The sequence below is a fragment of the Bufo bufo genome, chromosome 1 (assembly GCF_905171765.1).
Source record: "Bufo bufo chromosome 1, aBufBuf1.1, whole genome shotgun sequence".
NCBI classification, from domain to species: domain Eukaryota; kingdom Metazoa; phylum Chordata; class Amphibia; order Anura; family Bufonidae; genus Bufo; species Bufo bufo.
Window position 1 is genome coordinate 79,002,385 of NC_053389.1, and position 16,045 is coordinate 79,018,429.

General features: G+C 42.5%; 1 protein-coding gene across 1 annotated transcript in view; it reads right to left on the reverse strand.

Moving 5' to 3' along the window:
• Positions 1 to 15,479, reverse strand: part of LOC120996577 — a 46,156-nt gene extending 30,677 nt beyond the window's left edge. The window contains exons 1-4 of the mRNA XM_040426580.1: positions 15,340 to 15,479; positions 12,572 to 12,610; positions 9,150 to 9,284; positions 8,172 to 8,305 (exon numbers count right to left, since the gene is read on the reverse strand). Coding sequence (XP_040282514.1) covers positions 8,172 to 8,305; positions 9,150 to 9,284; positions 12,572 to 12,596 — 294 coding nt within the window. The 5' untranslated portion in view covers positions 12,597 to 12,610; positions 15,340 to 15,479. The remainder of the gene's footprint in view (positions 1 to 8,171; positions 8,306 to 9,149; positions 9,285 to 12,571; positions 12,611 to 15,339) is intronic.
• Positions 15,480 to 16,045: the final 566 nt, after the last annotated feature.

Genomic DNA, 16,045 nt, shown 5'->3' on the forward strand with positions numbered 1-16,045 from the left:
CGACTAGTTCGCGTGGTGCCACAGGCGCAAATCCGTTCTAGAAAAATGCCTAAAGAGGGCCACACTTGTGTAGAAATTGTCCACATAAAGATGGTACCCCTTGCCGAATAAGGGTGACACCAAGTCCCAGACTGTCTTCCTTCTGCTCCCCAGGTAGTCAGGGCAACCGACCGGCTCCAGGGTCTGATCTTTTCCCTCATAGATCCGAAATTTGTGGGTATAGCCTGTGGCCCTTTCACAGAGCTTATACAATTTGAGCCCATACCGGGCACGCTTGCTTGGGATGTATTGTTTGAAGCCAAGGCGCCCGGTAAAATGTATAAGGGACTCGTCTACGCAGCTGTTTTTCTCGGGGGTATACAAATCTGCAAATTTCTGGTTGAAGTGGTCTATGAGGGGCCGAATTTTGTGGAGCCGGTCAAAAGCTGGGTGGCCTCTGGGACGGGAGGTGGTGTTGTCGCTAAAATGCAGGAAACTGAGGATGGCCTCAAATCGTGCCCTGGACATAGCAGCAGAGAACATGGGCATGTGATGAATCGGGTTCGTGGACCAATATGACCGCAATTCATGCTTTTTAGTTAGACCCATGTTGAGGAGAAGGCCCAGAAAAATTTTAATTTCGGAAACTTGGACTGGTTTCCACCGGAAAGGCTGGGCATAATAGCTTCCCGGGTTGGCGGATATAAATTGTGTGGCATACCGGTTTGTCTCTGCCACGACTAAGTACAAGAGCTCCGCAGTCAAGAACAGCTCAAAAAATCCCAGGGCCGAACCGATCTGAGCCGTCTCAACCCGAACTCCAGACTGGGCGGTGAAAGGGGGAACTAATGGTGCAGCTGAAGTTGGTGACTGCCAATCAGGGTTTGCCAGCACCTCAGGGATTCTAGGGGCTCTACGGGCCTGTCTGTGCGGTGGCTGCGATGGGGTAACTACTGCACGTGCCACCGTACCAGCTTCAACTGCCCTTCTGGTGCTCGCCACGTCACCATGTTGTACGGCAGTGCTGGTACTAGGTCCAGGGAGGGCTGCGCTGCTGGTGTATGCCTCACCACGTGATCCGGCAGCGCCAGCCCCACTCTGCTGCTCTTGAAGCGGATCCTGCACAACCTGTGGTCTAGCGACACGGGGCCGGGTACGCCTGGTGCTATCAGGGACCTCCACCTCCTCGTCCGAACTTTGGGTCAGAGAGCCACTGCTTTCTACAGGTTCATATTCTGACCCGCTAGATTCGTTAGATGAGGGTTCCCATTCCTCATCCGACTGGGTCAGAATCCTGTAGGCCTCTTCAGAAGAATACCCCCTGTTTGCCATTTGGACTACAAAATTTAGGGGTATTCCCTGAGACTACCCAAGAAAAAAAAGCAAGCCTGTCTTACAAAGGGGAGGCTAGCGAAGTACCAGAGGCCGCTGCGGTAGATAAAAAATATCAAAACTGATTTTTTTATCGCCGCAGAGCGTGTAAAGTGATTGTGCAGTGATCAAAAAATATATATTTTTTGTCACTGCGGTGGGGCGGGCGTGGGTGAACGCACGTGTGGGCGACCGATCAGGCCTGATCGGGCAAACACTGCGTTTTGGGTGAAGGGCGAACTAAAGTGACACTAATACTATTATAGATCTGACCGTGATCAGTTTTGATCACTTACAGATACTATAAAAGTACAAATGCTGATTAGCGATACGCTAATCAGCGAATAAGTGACTGCGGTGCGGTGGGCTGGGCGCTAACCGATCGCTAACTACCTAACCAAGGGGCCTAAACTATCCTAAAACCTAACAGCCAATACTAGTGAAAAAAAAAAGTGTCAGTTTACACTGATCACTTTTTGTCTTTCACTAAGTGATTGACAGGGGCGATCAAAGGGGTGATCAAAGGGTTAATTGGGGTGCAGAGGATGATCTGGGGCTAAGGTGTAGTGTTGGTGCTACTCACTGTGAAAGTCTGCTCCTCTGCTGGATCCAACCGACGAAAAGGACCAGCAGAGGAGCAGACAAGCCATATAACAGATCATATTTACTAATATGATCTGTTATATGGCTTGTGATTCGTTTTTTTGAAAATCGCCAGCCTGCCAGCCAATGATCATTGCTGGCAGGCTGGTGACGAAATTGTTCTTTAACTTTTGCCGGCCCGCGATGCGCATGCGCGGGCCGGCTTTGAGCGAAATCTCGCGTCTCGCGAGATGACGCGTATATGCGTGACTCTGCGCAGCGCTGCCACCTCCGGAACGCGAATCTGCGTTAGGCGGTCCGGAGGTGGTTAAAGACAGCCAGTGCCACCGTGCTACAGCGCTGCCACTCTCTACACAGGGTCATTTGATGTGCAAACCAACACATCCATCTGATATCACTCTAGACCCACAGTACTGAGCAACTTATTTTTAATAACCAGACATTTTTCTAGCTACTGCTAGTTTTTTATTGCTATTCAAGTACCATTTTATTGTTGCTCATATGGTGTAAACCATTTTTTTTTTCTTTTAGCCTTAATAAATTCCTGCTGTTTCCCCATATCTGAGTGCCGGTCTATACTTTCATTTTCATTCTATTCCCTCTGACTGGGTGAGTCAACCCTTCCCTCTTTGCTTTGTTCAAAAATATAATTATATTTTTAAATACTCAGGGTTACGAACACGTAAAAATTTGGCAAAGATTTATGAGTTTAAGTTCAATATGATCAGAAAAAGGTCAATAAGGACCAGGATGGAAGCTTGAAGACATATCTATAGAAAGCAAACAGGTAGGAATAGTATTTTACATTTTTCTAGTTCACACCCCTATGCAACTAAGAGATCCCTCCGGAAATCTCAATTTCAGCACATATGTTGTGTTTTGTCAGACTCAGAGCTAAATGCATGGTGTCTGAACAAGATAAAGAATACATTTTGTGAGAGAGGTTATCCAGAACATGTACTAGGCCTGATGTAATACAGGATTCAGTCTGAATAGGAAAAACAGTGATGGACATAGTGCTTTTGCACAAATTTTTCATCATTTAGGTTATAAGGTAGAGCAAATAGTGAAAAAACACTGGCACTCTCTGAATAAGTAATATTCCCACATCAGGGAATTTCAGCAACCATCTCTTATACGAAACAAGAAGGTTCCATATATAGGAGTTAGTTTAGTGTTGGTAGACCTGGGTATTGAAATTAAACTGTCACATTAGACATTCCCCACAACTTGAAAAAAATTGGACTTTTCTCTTTCTGCATCGTTCCCAATGCAATAGTGTGATCAGAGGGGATCCTTTTATTTCCTTACAAAGGTCAGACCACAGGCAGAACTACCACTGTAATAGCCCTAGTGACTGCTATGTGGCTGACTGGATGTCTGTCATCCATTATGGCCCAAGCTTCATTCCCCGCCCTGTGCTCACCCCAGCAGGTGCGATGCAGGGACATCATTGCGCCTGCTGGGCTGAGTACTCAATGAAGATTCCTAGGCCTTTGCACTCTCTCAGCTCAGCAGGCATGATGACATCATTGCATCGAACCCACTCAGGAATGATGAACAGAGCTAGGAGAGTATTACTGTTTTTTATTTTATTATCACCACAGGGGCTTCACTAATGTAAAGGAGGCATTACGAGAGAGCACTATTGTGTGGGGCACTAAGTCTTCATACAAGCAGCACACCACAGGAGATCCGTCCCCTCATGTCAGATGACCATCATCACAGGTTATCCAGGCACGAGTATCATGCGTTGATGGTGTCTTCACACATGATCTGCAGCCACCAATTATTCTTTCCACTGCTAAGGTCACTTGGGTACCAGGAGATTTGCCTGGACTTCTGGGAATCCAAAAGACTTTCCTCATTTTTCTTGAGCCTCCTAGAAACTTCGTAATTATTGTCAAATATTATTTCAAACCATGTTGGTGATGCAAAGCCACAGCACCTCAAGGTATCCATGGCGGTCACCACCGAGTCCGCCATGCATCTCTCCCCGGTCAGCCTTGGTGGCTAGGACTGACAGTGCCATATTGCTAGAGAGTGTACAACACCCCGTAACTACTCCCACTGTACCTTTTATTTAATGTAACCCTTAAAATTGTTTAGAGATTAAAGGGTTGCCTCAAGTAATTTATAGGTAATAGATATTTATCTGGTACTGGATCTTATCATCTTAACTTTTTTTTTTTTACATATTTTATTTTCAAAAAGATAGAAATCTACAATCTTCCATTTCAATATCACAAAGCAATAGTAACATCATCTCATCTTATGCTTAGTTTCCCTCTTATTTTTTAACGCCCCCATCCCTCCCCCCCCCCCTTTTTTCCACGGAGCTGCCGTATCTACGCCATATGTCATTGTTTCCAGTTGCCCCAAATCCGCAACCAGGCCGCCTTTTTCCCCGCTGTTTGAGCTAGAATATATTCATACTGCCTAACCCTATTCATCCATTCCATCCATTCCTGAAAATTAGGATATTTCATGGTGCCCCAATATTTAACGATTATTATTTTGGCCAGGGCGATGCCCCGGAGCCAGAGTATCTGCTCAGTTTTATTTTTATCTGTCTCTGGGAGAGTGCCCAGGATAACATAGTCCGTGCATGCTTTATACTTCATAGGGGAGCAATCCTGCAGTTTCCGGAATATTTTAATCCATGTCATAGACTGTCATATCTTGACAAACGTCTAAAAAAGTGTTCCATACTATATTTAAATAATTCTTATTCTCCGTGTAGTGTATAGCGTGTCGTAATTGTTCGTATCGAAATTTATCAATAAATCCTCATGTGATATCTGGTAGAATTTCATTTAAGGGCTTAATCTGTCCTTTATGAAAAACCTGTGCAATTAAATATATCCCATGTTTTTCCCAATATTCAACATCACCCAGTTGCATATCTTGTGGTAAGTGTGCATTCCCCCACAGTGGGGTGTACTGAACTGCTTCTGATACTCCAGCCATATGTCTAACTTGTTGCCAAATATACCCAAGCATTTTACTGAACGGGTTTATTATTGTTTTCTTCTTGCAAATACCAGTTTCGAGAATATGAAAAAGATCCGCCCAAGGTCTACAGTGCTCCCCAAAAAAAGGCCGAATGCATTTATTCTTTCGATTCCTCACACACCATCTCAATTGGGCAGCTATATAGTATCCTTTTAGAAAAGGGACAGACATTCCACCATCTTCTTTATACAAATATTGTATCTTAATTCTAACTCGTTTGCGGCCCCATATCAGTTCATTGAAGAGGGTCTCTAACTTATTAAAAAACTTATCTTCTATCGTTATTGGGCTAGCATTAAATATGTATAATAACATTGGTAGTAGTGTCATTTTTATAAGTGCTATGCGGTTGATTTGTGACAAGGGGAGTTTTAGCCATGTTCTAATTTTTTCCTTAACTCTATCTATTATTGGAAGTATATTCAATTTTGTATAATGTTCCAGCTTGGTCCCTATCTGGATACCTAGATATAGTAAGGAGTCTGCTGGAGTCAATATGCTAACCCGAAAGTTATGACCAAGCGGGACCGGACGTCTTAATGGGAGAAATTTTGATTTTTTTTCCAGTTTATCTCATATCCAGATAGGCATCCAAACTCGTCCAGACTTTCCATAACCCTGGGCAAATTCGTATACCCCCTCCCCAGAAAAAGCAACATATCGTCCGCATATAAACTTATTTTGTCAGCTTCTCCCTCGCACCCAAAGCCCGGTATTTCCCCGTCTGCTCTAATTTTGCATGCAATTGGCTCCAGGAACAGCGAGAAGAGCAAAGGGGAAAGGGGGCAACCCTGACGTGTTCCTCAGGTCAGGGGGAAGGGTACAGAGTATTCACCATTGATTCGGACCCTGGATACCGGGTTTTGATACAGAATACGAACCATCTGGAGAAATATTCGCCTATTTTCACCCGGGACATTACTCTCCAGAGGAAGGGCCACTCCACCCTGTCGAAGGCCTTAGCGGCGTCCAGGGACAGGATGGAGCAGTCCCCCCCATCCCCCATCTGAATGTTCAGGAAGGCCCTCCTTACGTTGTCCTGTATGTTCCTTTTAGGAATGAACCCAGTTTGGTCCGCATGGACGACTTTGTGGATAACTGTTTTTAATCTATTGGCTAACAATTTGGCAAGGATTTTATAATCTGTGTTCAACAGAGAGATGGGGCGATAGGATGTGACTGACAGCGGATCTTTCCCTCTTTTGGGGATTAATGTGGAGGTTGCTTCCATCCATGAGGGGGGTAGGGAACCCATTGTCCAAGATTGATTTAGTACCTCCAACATTTGGGGAAGGATAGTTCCCTCATGTTTTCGGTATAATTCAAATGGAAAGCCATCCACCCCTGGGGATGTGTTACCCTTAATAGATTGCAGCGTAATTTGTAGCTCGGTCAATTGGATAGGTCTATTCAACCAGTCAATATCTTGTTGGTCAAATTCAGGGATCTTAATATTGTCTAGATATTAATCTATTTTTCCTCCCTGATTTTTAGACCCAGCTTGATATAACGTCGAAAAATATCGGGTAAATTCCTTTAGAATGTCATCAGGGTCTCGTAGGGTGTTTCCTGCCTCTGTCCTAATTCGGGTGATATTATTACTCCCCCCTTTGATTTTTTATTATCATGGATAACAGTACTTGGTTTGCCGGACTCGCTAAAGGTTCTCAACCCTGAGAAGAACATTTTGTTCTGTGCTTTTTTATATAGATATTGTTTATATTCATCTTGTACTTTTTTTAATTGAAGTTGTTTTTCTGGGGTGTTTACATGGGTGATCTCGTTCATTATCTGGTCTAGCCTCCCTTCTATTTCTTTTTGAGTTTGAACAAAGGCATTTTTTTGTTTTCTAATTTGGTGAGAGTATATACCCCGAAGGTATGCTTTAAGCGAGTCCCAAACCATATGAATGTGTGTTGAATTAACGTTGTTGCTCCAAAAGAGCTTTATTTCTTTGTTAATCTTATCCAATTCCCTTATTAATGTCATCCAATGGGGGTTAAGTTTAAAAATTCTATTTTTATTTGGTTTATTAGGACTATCCAATGTTACCATAACCGGACTGTGGTCAGAAACACTGACATTCATAATTCATTTTTTTAACCCTATTTATGAGCCCGGGGCTGGCGAGAGCCAGATCAACTCGGGACATGGACCTATATGTGTAACTGAAACATGAAAATACTTGCTTATTTCCATAAAGAGATCGCCATATGTCAACCAGTGCCATTTCTTTACACATTCTAGATAGTACAGTACTTGAACCAAGATTTGATTCATAATTAGTTATAGTGGAAATCCTATCTTTTTTAATGTCCATGACCGAGTTGAAGTCGCCCATCACCAGCACCGGGCACTCCTCTCGTACTGAAATAAAATCCATCAGTTTACATAATACGGTTGTGGTGAAGGGGGTGGAATGTATATAAAAGCAATAATTCTCCTTTGCCCCTGCCAATGACAGTGCAAAAAAATATACCGGCCCTCTTGATCAATTAGCTGTTCTATTGGGTCATAGTCTACCTGTCTGTGAACATAAACGCTAATTCCATGAGAGTATGTGGAATAACAAGAGTGGTATTCGTGGGAGGCCCATCTCCTTCCGCCGAGCGCTGCCACTTTTTCACCTGTAAGGTGTGTTTCTAGCAGGGCCACTATTGCTGGTAGATGTCTAGAGACCAAATCAAACACTGCGCACCTCTTAATTTTATCCGCAAAACCGCGGATATTCCATGTCAATATTCTGGACATTTTTTTTTTTTTAATAGTCCCCCCTGACTTTAGGGCAGCACTGGGCGACAGTTCCCCGGGGAAAAAAGCCCCCTCCCCCACCCCCCAAACCCAAATCCCATTCTGACCTGCGAGTCGCAAACTGTGGCTCATAGGTCTCTAACTATAGACTATCCCCCCCCCCCCCCCGCCGTTGACCCCCCCAGCTCCCCCTCACTGTAACCACGAGCAGATTATTTAATGCCCTTAGAGTCCATCCAATCAGCTGCATCACTTAGGTTGGAGAAGAATTGAACGGTTTCTTTGTAGATAACCCGTAGTTTTGCGGGGTACATCATGGAGTATTTTAGTTGGGCTTGTATCAATCTCTTTTTTACATCCTTATATTCTCTTCTTTTATCTTGCGTAACTTTAGAAAAGTCCGGGTATATCTCTATATTAGCATCGTTGTATTTCACCGTTTATCATCTTACCTTAAGAATAACTGAATTACTTTCTATGCACAGAAGGTAATTTGTACTGCCTATTTGGCAGCTGATGGCCACTGGAATGCTATTTCCATCACCAATCTCCTTGTATGTCTCCAGGTAGAATGTTGCTTGTTCCGCTATAACAGAAAGAAAGATGATTGTTTTAAATGAGCAATGTATCCTAATTACCCCAAAAAATTGTGACTAGAGATGAGAAAATTTGTTAAATTTTACTACATTCCTATTATTCTAAAATACTTCTTGTTAATGAAACACTCGGCCAAGAAACAAATATGTAAAAATATATATGAAAAACATGCATCACAGGGTTCGCAGGAAGGCTAGAGATCATCTACTGCAAAGAGGCACAGGACAAACACCAGGTGTCATGATGTGGGGCGTCATTAGCTAAAATGGCTGGTCCTGTCACACTGTGAAATCAGTCCTAAAGCCTTTTTTGACCAGGAGACATGTTCCAACATGTGTTCCAACAACATAATGTCTGTCAAAACACTGCCTGCGCTACGCAACATGCTCTTTGGGGTATCCAGGAGCTCCCTTGACCAGCTCTATTGCCAGATCTCTCCCCCATCAAGAATGTCTGGCATTGGATGGGGTGATGGATCTCCCATGCACAGTAACCAACAGCCACCTTGGCTGAACTATTGGGCCAAGCTGAGAAAGCTTGGAATGACATACCACAGGAGGATATCCAGCAACTGTATGACTGTTATCATGCTAGAGTGGCAGCCTGTATCTATGTAAGTGGAGATGCTACCCAGTACTAATGTGATCCTGCCTCAACATATATCCTGCTGCAGAAAGTAAAGGGTGCACCATCTTGGTTGGGTGATCATTGACCAAGTAACACTTTGTCAATCTCAATTCAATCACATTAAGTTTTTTTCATGTGTTCTTTGATTTTCCACTAGTGTATATAAAGTTAAACGCACTGGACAACTGTTATTGTATCTACTGTACCTCCAGCATCTACATCTGATTCGAAAATGGCAGTGCCCTCTTCTGGGTGTGCAACAAGAAGATCTTTCTGGAAATTGCTAACCGTCATTTTTTTCCCTGAAGTATAAATGAATCCCTTAACCCCTATGAAAGGATCTGTAATTAGAAAAAATGCATAATTAGAAATAGTTCCAGCAACCACATGTGCATTTAAAGGGTTTCTGTCACCCCATTAAACCGTTTTTTTTTTTTTCTTTACTAATAATCCCTACACTGCGATCTCCTCATACATAATCTAATTAATGATTTTGGTTCAGTAGAATTTCTTAAAAATCGATTTTTATAATATGTAAATTACCTTGCTACCAGCAAGTAGGGCGGCTACTTGCTGGTAGCAGCCGCATCCTCCGATGGTAATGACGCCCCCTCTGCTTGTTGATTGACAGGGCCAGCGGACGGGATCTTTCTCCGCTGGCCCTGCCTGTTTTGATTCAATATCTGGCGCCTGCGCCGCGGCCGTACCTATATTCAATCTGCGCAGGCGCACTGAGAGGCGGCCACTCACTCGGCCGCTCCATCCTCAATGCGCCTGCGCCGATGACGTCACATCTACACCCGGCGCAGGCGCATTGAGGAGCGAGCGGCCGAGTGAGTGGCCGCCTCTCAGTGTGCCTGCGCAGATTGAATATAGGTACGGCCGCGGCGCAGGCGCCAGATATTGAATCAAAACAGGCAGGGCCAGCGGAGAAAGATCCCGTCCGCTGGCCCTGTCAATCAACAAGCAGAGGGGGCGTCATTACCATCGGAGGATGGGGCTGCTACCAGCAAGTAGCCGCCCTACTTGCTGGTAGCAAGGTAATTTACATATTATAAAAATCGATTTTTAAGAAATTCTACTGAACCAAAATCATTAATTAGATTATGTATGAGGAGATCGCAGTGTAGGGATTATTAGTAAAGAAAAAAAAAAAAAACGGTTTAATGGGGTGACAGAAACCCTTTAAGCATTTTTTTTGTATGGAAAGTAGTTGCCTATTTTGTCTCTTCAGTCCTGTTTCACCCCTGCATGTATTTTCTAATGGTATATAGAGTTCTTTGGCTCAGTAGAGGAACCTGACTACAAACAGTATCTTCTGTAGTCTGGTTCTAGCTGTAGAAGCTCTACAGTGATTAATGGTGCAGATGCACCCTCTCTCAGATACTGTCCCAGATAGCAGGATGCAATAACTTAGGCTTCCTTCACACTGGCGATAAGGTTCCAGCAGAGAACAGCCTGACGGAGCTCTCTGGATCGCGCACTGCCGGATGTTACTGCAATGCCTGCCGGCCCTATTGACCATAATGGGGTCTGGTGGAGATTCAGGTGCTACCCGGCAAATATGCCAGGATTCACACGCAGCATTTTTTGTCAGGCTAATCGCAGCATATTTGCTGGGTAATGCCGTGTCTCTGCCAGTTCCAGTTATAGTCAATGGGGCCAGCGGGCATTATGTAACATCAGGCAATGCCGGATGCAGCGAGCTGCAGGCTGTTCCCTGCAGGAACAACCTACGGTAACCATACCGGGAGTGCAAAACTAGCCTTAGAGGAACCATATCAGCAGCAGGAAGAAATGGGACATTGTAGCCTAGAATGCTGAAAGGGGGAGATGTAGGCTTCATATAACTGAAATAGAATGCTCACTGAAGCCATCAGACCAATGTACAAAAATTAAAATTTGAAAAATAAAACAAATCATTCTTTTAACCTCTTCTACCCTGGGCCAGTTTTCACCTTATGGACCTAGCCATTTTTTTGCAAATCTGACGTGTCACTTTATGTGGCAATAATTTTGGAAAGCTTTTACTTATCCAAACCATTCTGAGATTGTTTTCTCATGACACATTGTACTTCATGACAATTTTAAATTCAAGTTGATAAAAAAAAATCCTAAATGTACCAAAAGTTTTTAAAATTTCAATTTCTCTGCATTTAAGTGATATCTTAAAAACGGTGACCACTTTACATACCCATATGTCTATTTTATGTTGGCATCATTTTTGTAAATGTCATTTTTGGGGGGGGGGTCTTAGAAGGAGTACAATGTTAGATGCGATTTTTAAAATTTTCAAGAAAGTTTCCAAAATCCACTTTCGAAGTCACTTTGTGGGGCTTACATAATAGAAAACATCCATAAAAGACCATTTTTTGAAAATACACCCCTCGTGTTATTCAAATATGATTTTACAAACTTTGTTAACCCTTTAGATGTTCCCCAAGAATTAAAGGAAAATAAAAGGAGAAATTTTAAAATATCACTTCTTTTTGCAGATTTTCCATTTTAATCCATTTTCCTGTAACACAGCAAGGGTTAACAGCAAAACAAAACTCAATATTTATTACCCTGATTCTGCAGTTTACAGAAACACCCCATATGTGGTTGTAAATTGCTGTATGGGCACACTGCAGATTGCAGAAGGGAAAGAGCAACATAAGAATTTTAGAGGGCAGATTTCACTGGGATAATTTTGAGTTGCCATGTCGCAATTTAAGAACCCCCGGAAACACCCCTACAGTAGAAACTCCCAAAAAGTGACTCCATTTTGGAAACTACAGGATAAGGTGACAGGTTTTATTGGTACCATTTTGGGGTACATATGATTTCTGATCGTTCGATATTACACTTTTTTGGGGCAAGGTGACCAAAAAAAATTGTTTTTGCAGAGCTTTTTTTTTATTATTATTATTTTTTTTTATGGCGTTCACCTGAGGGGGTAAATCATGGGATATTGGTATAGAGCAGGTTGTGACGGATGCAGAAATACTAAATAGGTCTATTTTTTATTTTATTTATTTTAGTTTTACACAATAAAAAGCATTTTTGAAAATAAAAATCATGCTTTTGTGTCTCCATTTCGAGAAAGCCATATTTTTTTTCTTCTGCCAATCGTCATTCAATATTACACTTTTTGGGTAAGGTGGCCAAAAAAATGGCTGTTTTGGCATTTTTTTTTTTTATAGTGTTCACCTGAGGGGGTAGGCATTTTTTTTATGTAAAGTTTTATTTTTATTTTAAAAAAAAGTATATCTTTTTTTTTTTTTACTTTTCATTTTAGTCCCAGTACAGGGACTTCAACATTTCAGGGTCTGATGCCTGTTTCAATGTAGTAGAATACATGCTGTGTGTGCATAAGGGCTGGGTCTCACAGGATTCTGTATATGGCAGATCCCGAGGCTTTTGCAAGGCCTGGGGTTGCCATGGTAGTCTTCGGCCCCCTGTCACCCCAGCGCCTGTACCCGCCCAATCATCATGACGTACTAGTACGTCAAAGATCGGCAAATCACTTGCTGCCATGACGTTCTAGTATGTCAAGGGTTGTTAAGGGGTTAATGTTTAATCAGCCATGTTTACTTCTCTTTCTTGATAGACTTGACCAAAATATCAGTTTTGACACCAAACTTACCATCTGTTAGTGCAAATCCAGCCATGTTCTTGTAAAAATCTAAAAGACAATGACACAATTAACTTGCTGCTATGTTTGTAATAGCTACAAACAATAAAGCTGTCCAGAAACATAGATGTTGATATGAAAATGCATGTAGCAGGCAGAATACACAGCCAAATAGAAATGACAACATAAGCTATATCCCATACACAGCTACAATATGGGCAAGAATGCAAAATATGTAACCTGTGCGAGAAGACACTACAAGAGAGACGCTGCTTTCCAAGAAAGATGTATGTGAAGCACTGGAAGTGGGCAGAGTCTAATCTAAGACCTGATCCTGCATGCTACATGTATTTTAAGTGAATAGCAGAGAAGAGTGTGTTGCAGGGCACTGAAGAGAACCAGCAAAGGTAGAGGAAACAGTGCAAGACTGGTGAGAGGACACCTGCAGCTTTGTGGTCTATGTGTAGTGTAGTCCAGAGCAATGTACCCTGTATGTGGGTTGCATCACCCTCAGATCAGAGTGCAATAAACAGGGAGCGAGGAGTCAGTGAAAGGCCTCATGCACACGACCCTTGTTCTGGTCCACCTGCGGACCCATTCACTTCAATGGGGCCACAAAAGATGCTGTCCTCATCCGTTGCTCCATTCCGTAGCCCTGCAAAAAAAATATAACATGTCCTATTCTTGTCCGTTTTGCGGACAAGAATAGGCATTTCTACAATGGGCCGCCTGTTCCATTCCGCAAATTGCGGAAGGCGCACGGGCGGCCTCCGTGTTTTGCAAGTCCGCAATTTGCGGACCACAAAAAATGGAACGGTCGTGTGCACGAGGCCTAAGAAGCAGGAAAGCTACTGGTGACAAGTCAGGAGGCACCCTGTGTACCCAAAGTATGATTAGCTAAGAAATTGAAAACTTTTGTTATAATTCATAACAGAGACTTTGTTATATTAGGAACTCGAGCGACTGTTAAAGAAGAGTGACACCTGAGCACCGCACTGCATACTTAAAGAAAACTTAAAAGGAATAAGTAAAACATCATGGTTTCACAAGTATTGTGCCAGAACTGTTGGAAAGCCTCAGGCCTCTTTCAAACAGGCGTCATGGATTTGTGCCGGATAAGATGCGGGTGCGTCGCGGGACAATGCGCAATTTTTCCACGCTAGTGCAGAACATTTTAATGTAATCGTCATGTTTGGTACCCGAACTTCTTCACAGAAGTTCGGGTTAGGTGTTGTGTAGATTTTATTTTCCCTTATAACATGGTTATAAGGGAAAATAATAGCATTCTTGATACAGAATGCTTAGTAAAATAGGGCTGGAGGGTTAAAAAAAAAATTAAAAATAATTTAACTCACCTTAATCCACTTGTTCCCGCAGCCCGGCTTCTCTTCTTTCTTCTTTGTTCAGGACCTGGGTAAAGGACTTTTGATGACATCACTGCGCTCATCACATGGTCCATCACATGATCCTTCACCGTGGTGATGTCAAAGGTCCTTTACCCAGGTCCTGAACAAAGAAGAAAGAAGAGAAGCCAGGCTGCGGGAACAAGGTGAGTTAAATTATTTTTTATTTTTTTTAACCCCTCCAGCCCTATTTTATTAAGCATTCTGTATCAAGAATGCTATTATTTTCCCTTATAACCATGTTATAAGGGAAAATAATAATGATCAAGTCCCCATCCTGATCATCTCCTAGCAACCATGCGTGAAAATAGCACCGCATCCTCACTTGCTTGCGGATGCTTGCTATTTTCACGCAGCCCCATTCACTTCTATGGGGCCTGTTTTGCGTGAAAAACGCACAAAATAGAGCTTGCTGCAATTTTCACGCAACGCACAAGTGATGCGTGAAAATCACCGCTCATGTGCACAGCCCTATATAAATGAAAGGGTCCGGATTCAGTGCAGGTGCAATGCGTTCCTCACGCATTGCACCCGCGTGGAAAACTCGCCCGTGTGAAAGAGGCCTTATAGTTATGGCACAATTTTTAAAGCAGTTACTCCATCCCTTAAACTTCTGTAATGTGCTCAATAATCTATTAAAAATATAACCTCTACTGAGCTGAAGAGACAGATCTCTAGCTGCATCAGAAGCACAAACATAAATGACCCATATCAGATAAGCTGCTGATTACAGTGGGATTTGTGGATTATTTAACATGTATGGGACCTCTCCACTCTCTCTGATGGCAGATTTAAGGAGAATGAAGATTGGCAATGTAGGATTTCAGTAACTCTGAAAGTCGGGGATCTGAAAGTGACAGATTTTCATCCCCCCATTTTAAAAACCTGCATATATGATCGTGCATTTTTATGATGGAGTTAAGAGAAATACAGACTATTTTCAGTTTGTATTGACCTTGATTAAAAATATAGCCATCACACTGCATCCAGTAGAGCAGGGATGGCTAACATGTGGCTCTCCAGCTGTTGTAAAACTACAACTCCCACCATGCCCTGCTGTAGGCTGAAGGCAAGTCTGGGCATGCTGGGAGTTGTAGTTTTGAAACAGCTGGAGAGCCATAGGTTGGCCATCCCTGCAGTAGAGCATGCCACATATTGGAAAATAAGTTTGTATGCAGAAACATGGATCTCTCATTAGCCCCTATGGAATACAATTGGTAACAGAGTCAAGATCTTTTCTATACGAAAGTTTTGAATCCTGAATGATGAAGTGCAAATAAAGCTGAAGGAAGCAAAAAGTTAAAGGTATATTTCCATCATTAAATATTATGACAATGCTAAGAAACAATAAATAAATATATATATATCATGCCATACTTTAAAGCTCTCAATTGGGAGGAGAAGCTGGAGTTAGTCTTGATAGTCTTGGTATACCGTCTTGCTTGAAATGTTTTGAAAAGCTGCTTTATCTCCCAAGCAGTTCTTCAGTCTGGTCCAAGTGTCTAGAAGAACATTCTCTTGTATCTGTTAAGGCTTGTGACAAATGGGTGTTTCCACATTCTTCAGTTATTACATCATTGTACTTCTGCAATACACCTAAACAATTATCTCGCCCACTGAGCAGTGCTGGGAAGAGTTGTGTCATATGCTCATCTATGTGACTCCTAAAGGTAAAAGTATCACACTGAGATGGCAGCAGCTGTAGGGTCCTCCAGGTCAGTGTGGAAACTCCTCTTATGTGATCATGATTATAGAATTCAGACCAGGGGTGCACCCATGTCCCTCGCCTTCCTGCTGCCTGAGGCAAAAGGTGAAATGACAAAAGAATGTTGCAGATCTGGCCTGAGATTTTAGACTTTGCAATGCAAAGAGTAAAATCTTTGGTCAAACTTGGGGAATTATTAATGGTTAAACCCACTGTAGAACAATAGAATTTTGTGCTGGTTATTCACCTTAGGATCTATTTATTTTACTACAACCTATTTATTGTATTACATTTTTTCTTCCAATTTTTTTTATAAACATTAGTGTTGGGTGCGAATATTCGAATTGTGAATTTTAATCGCGAATATCGCCACTTCGA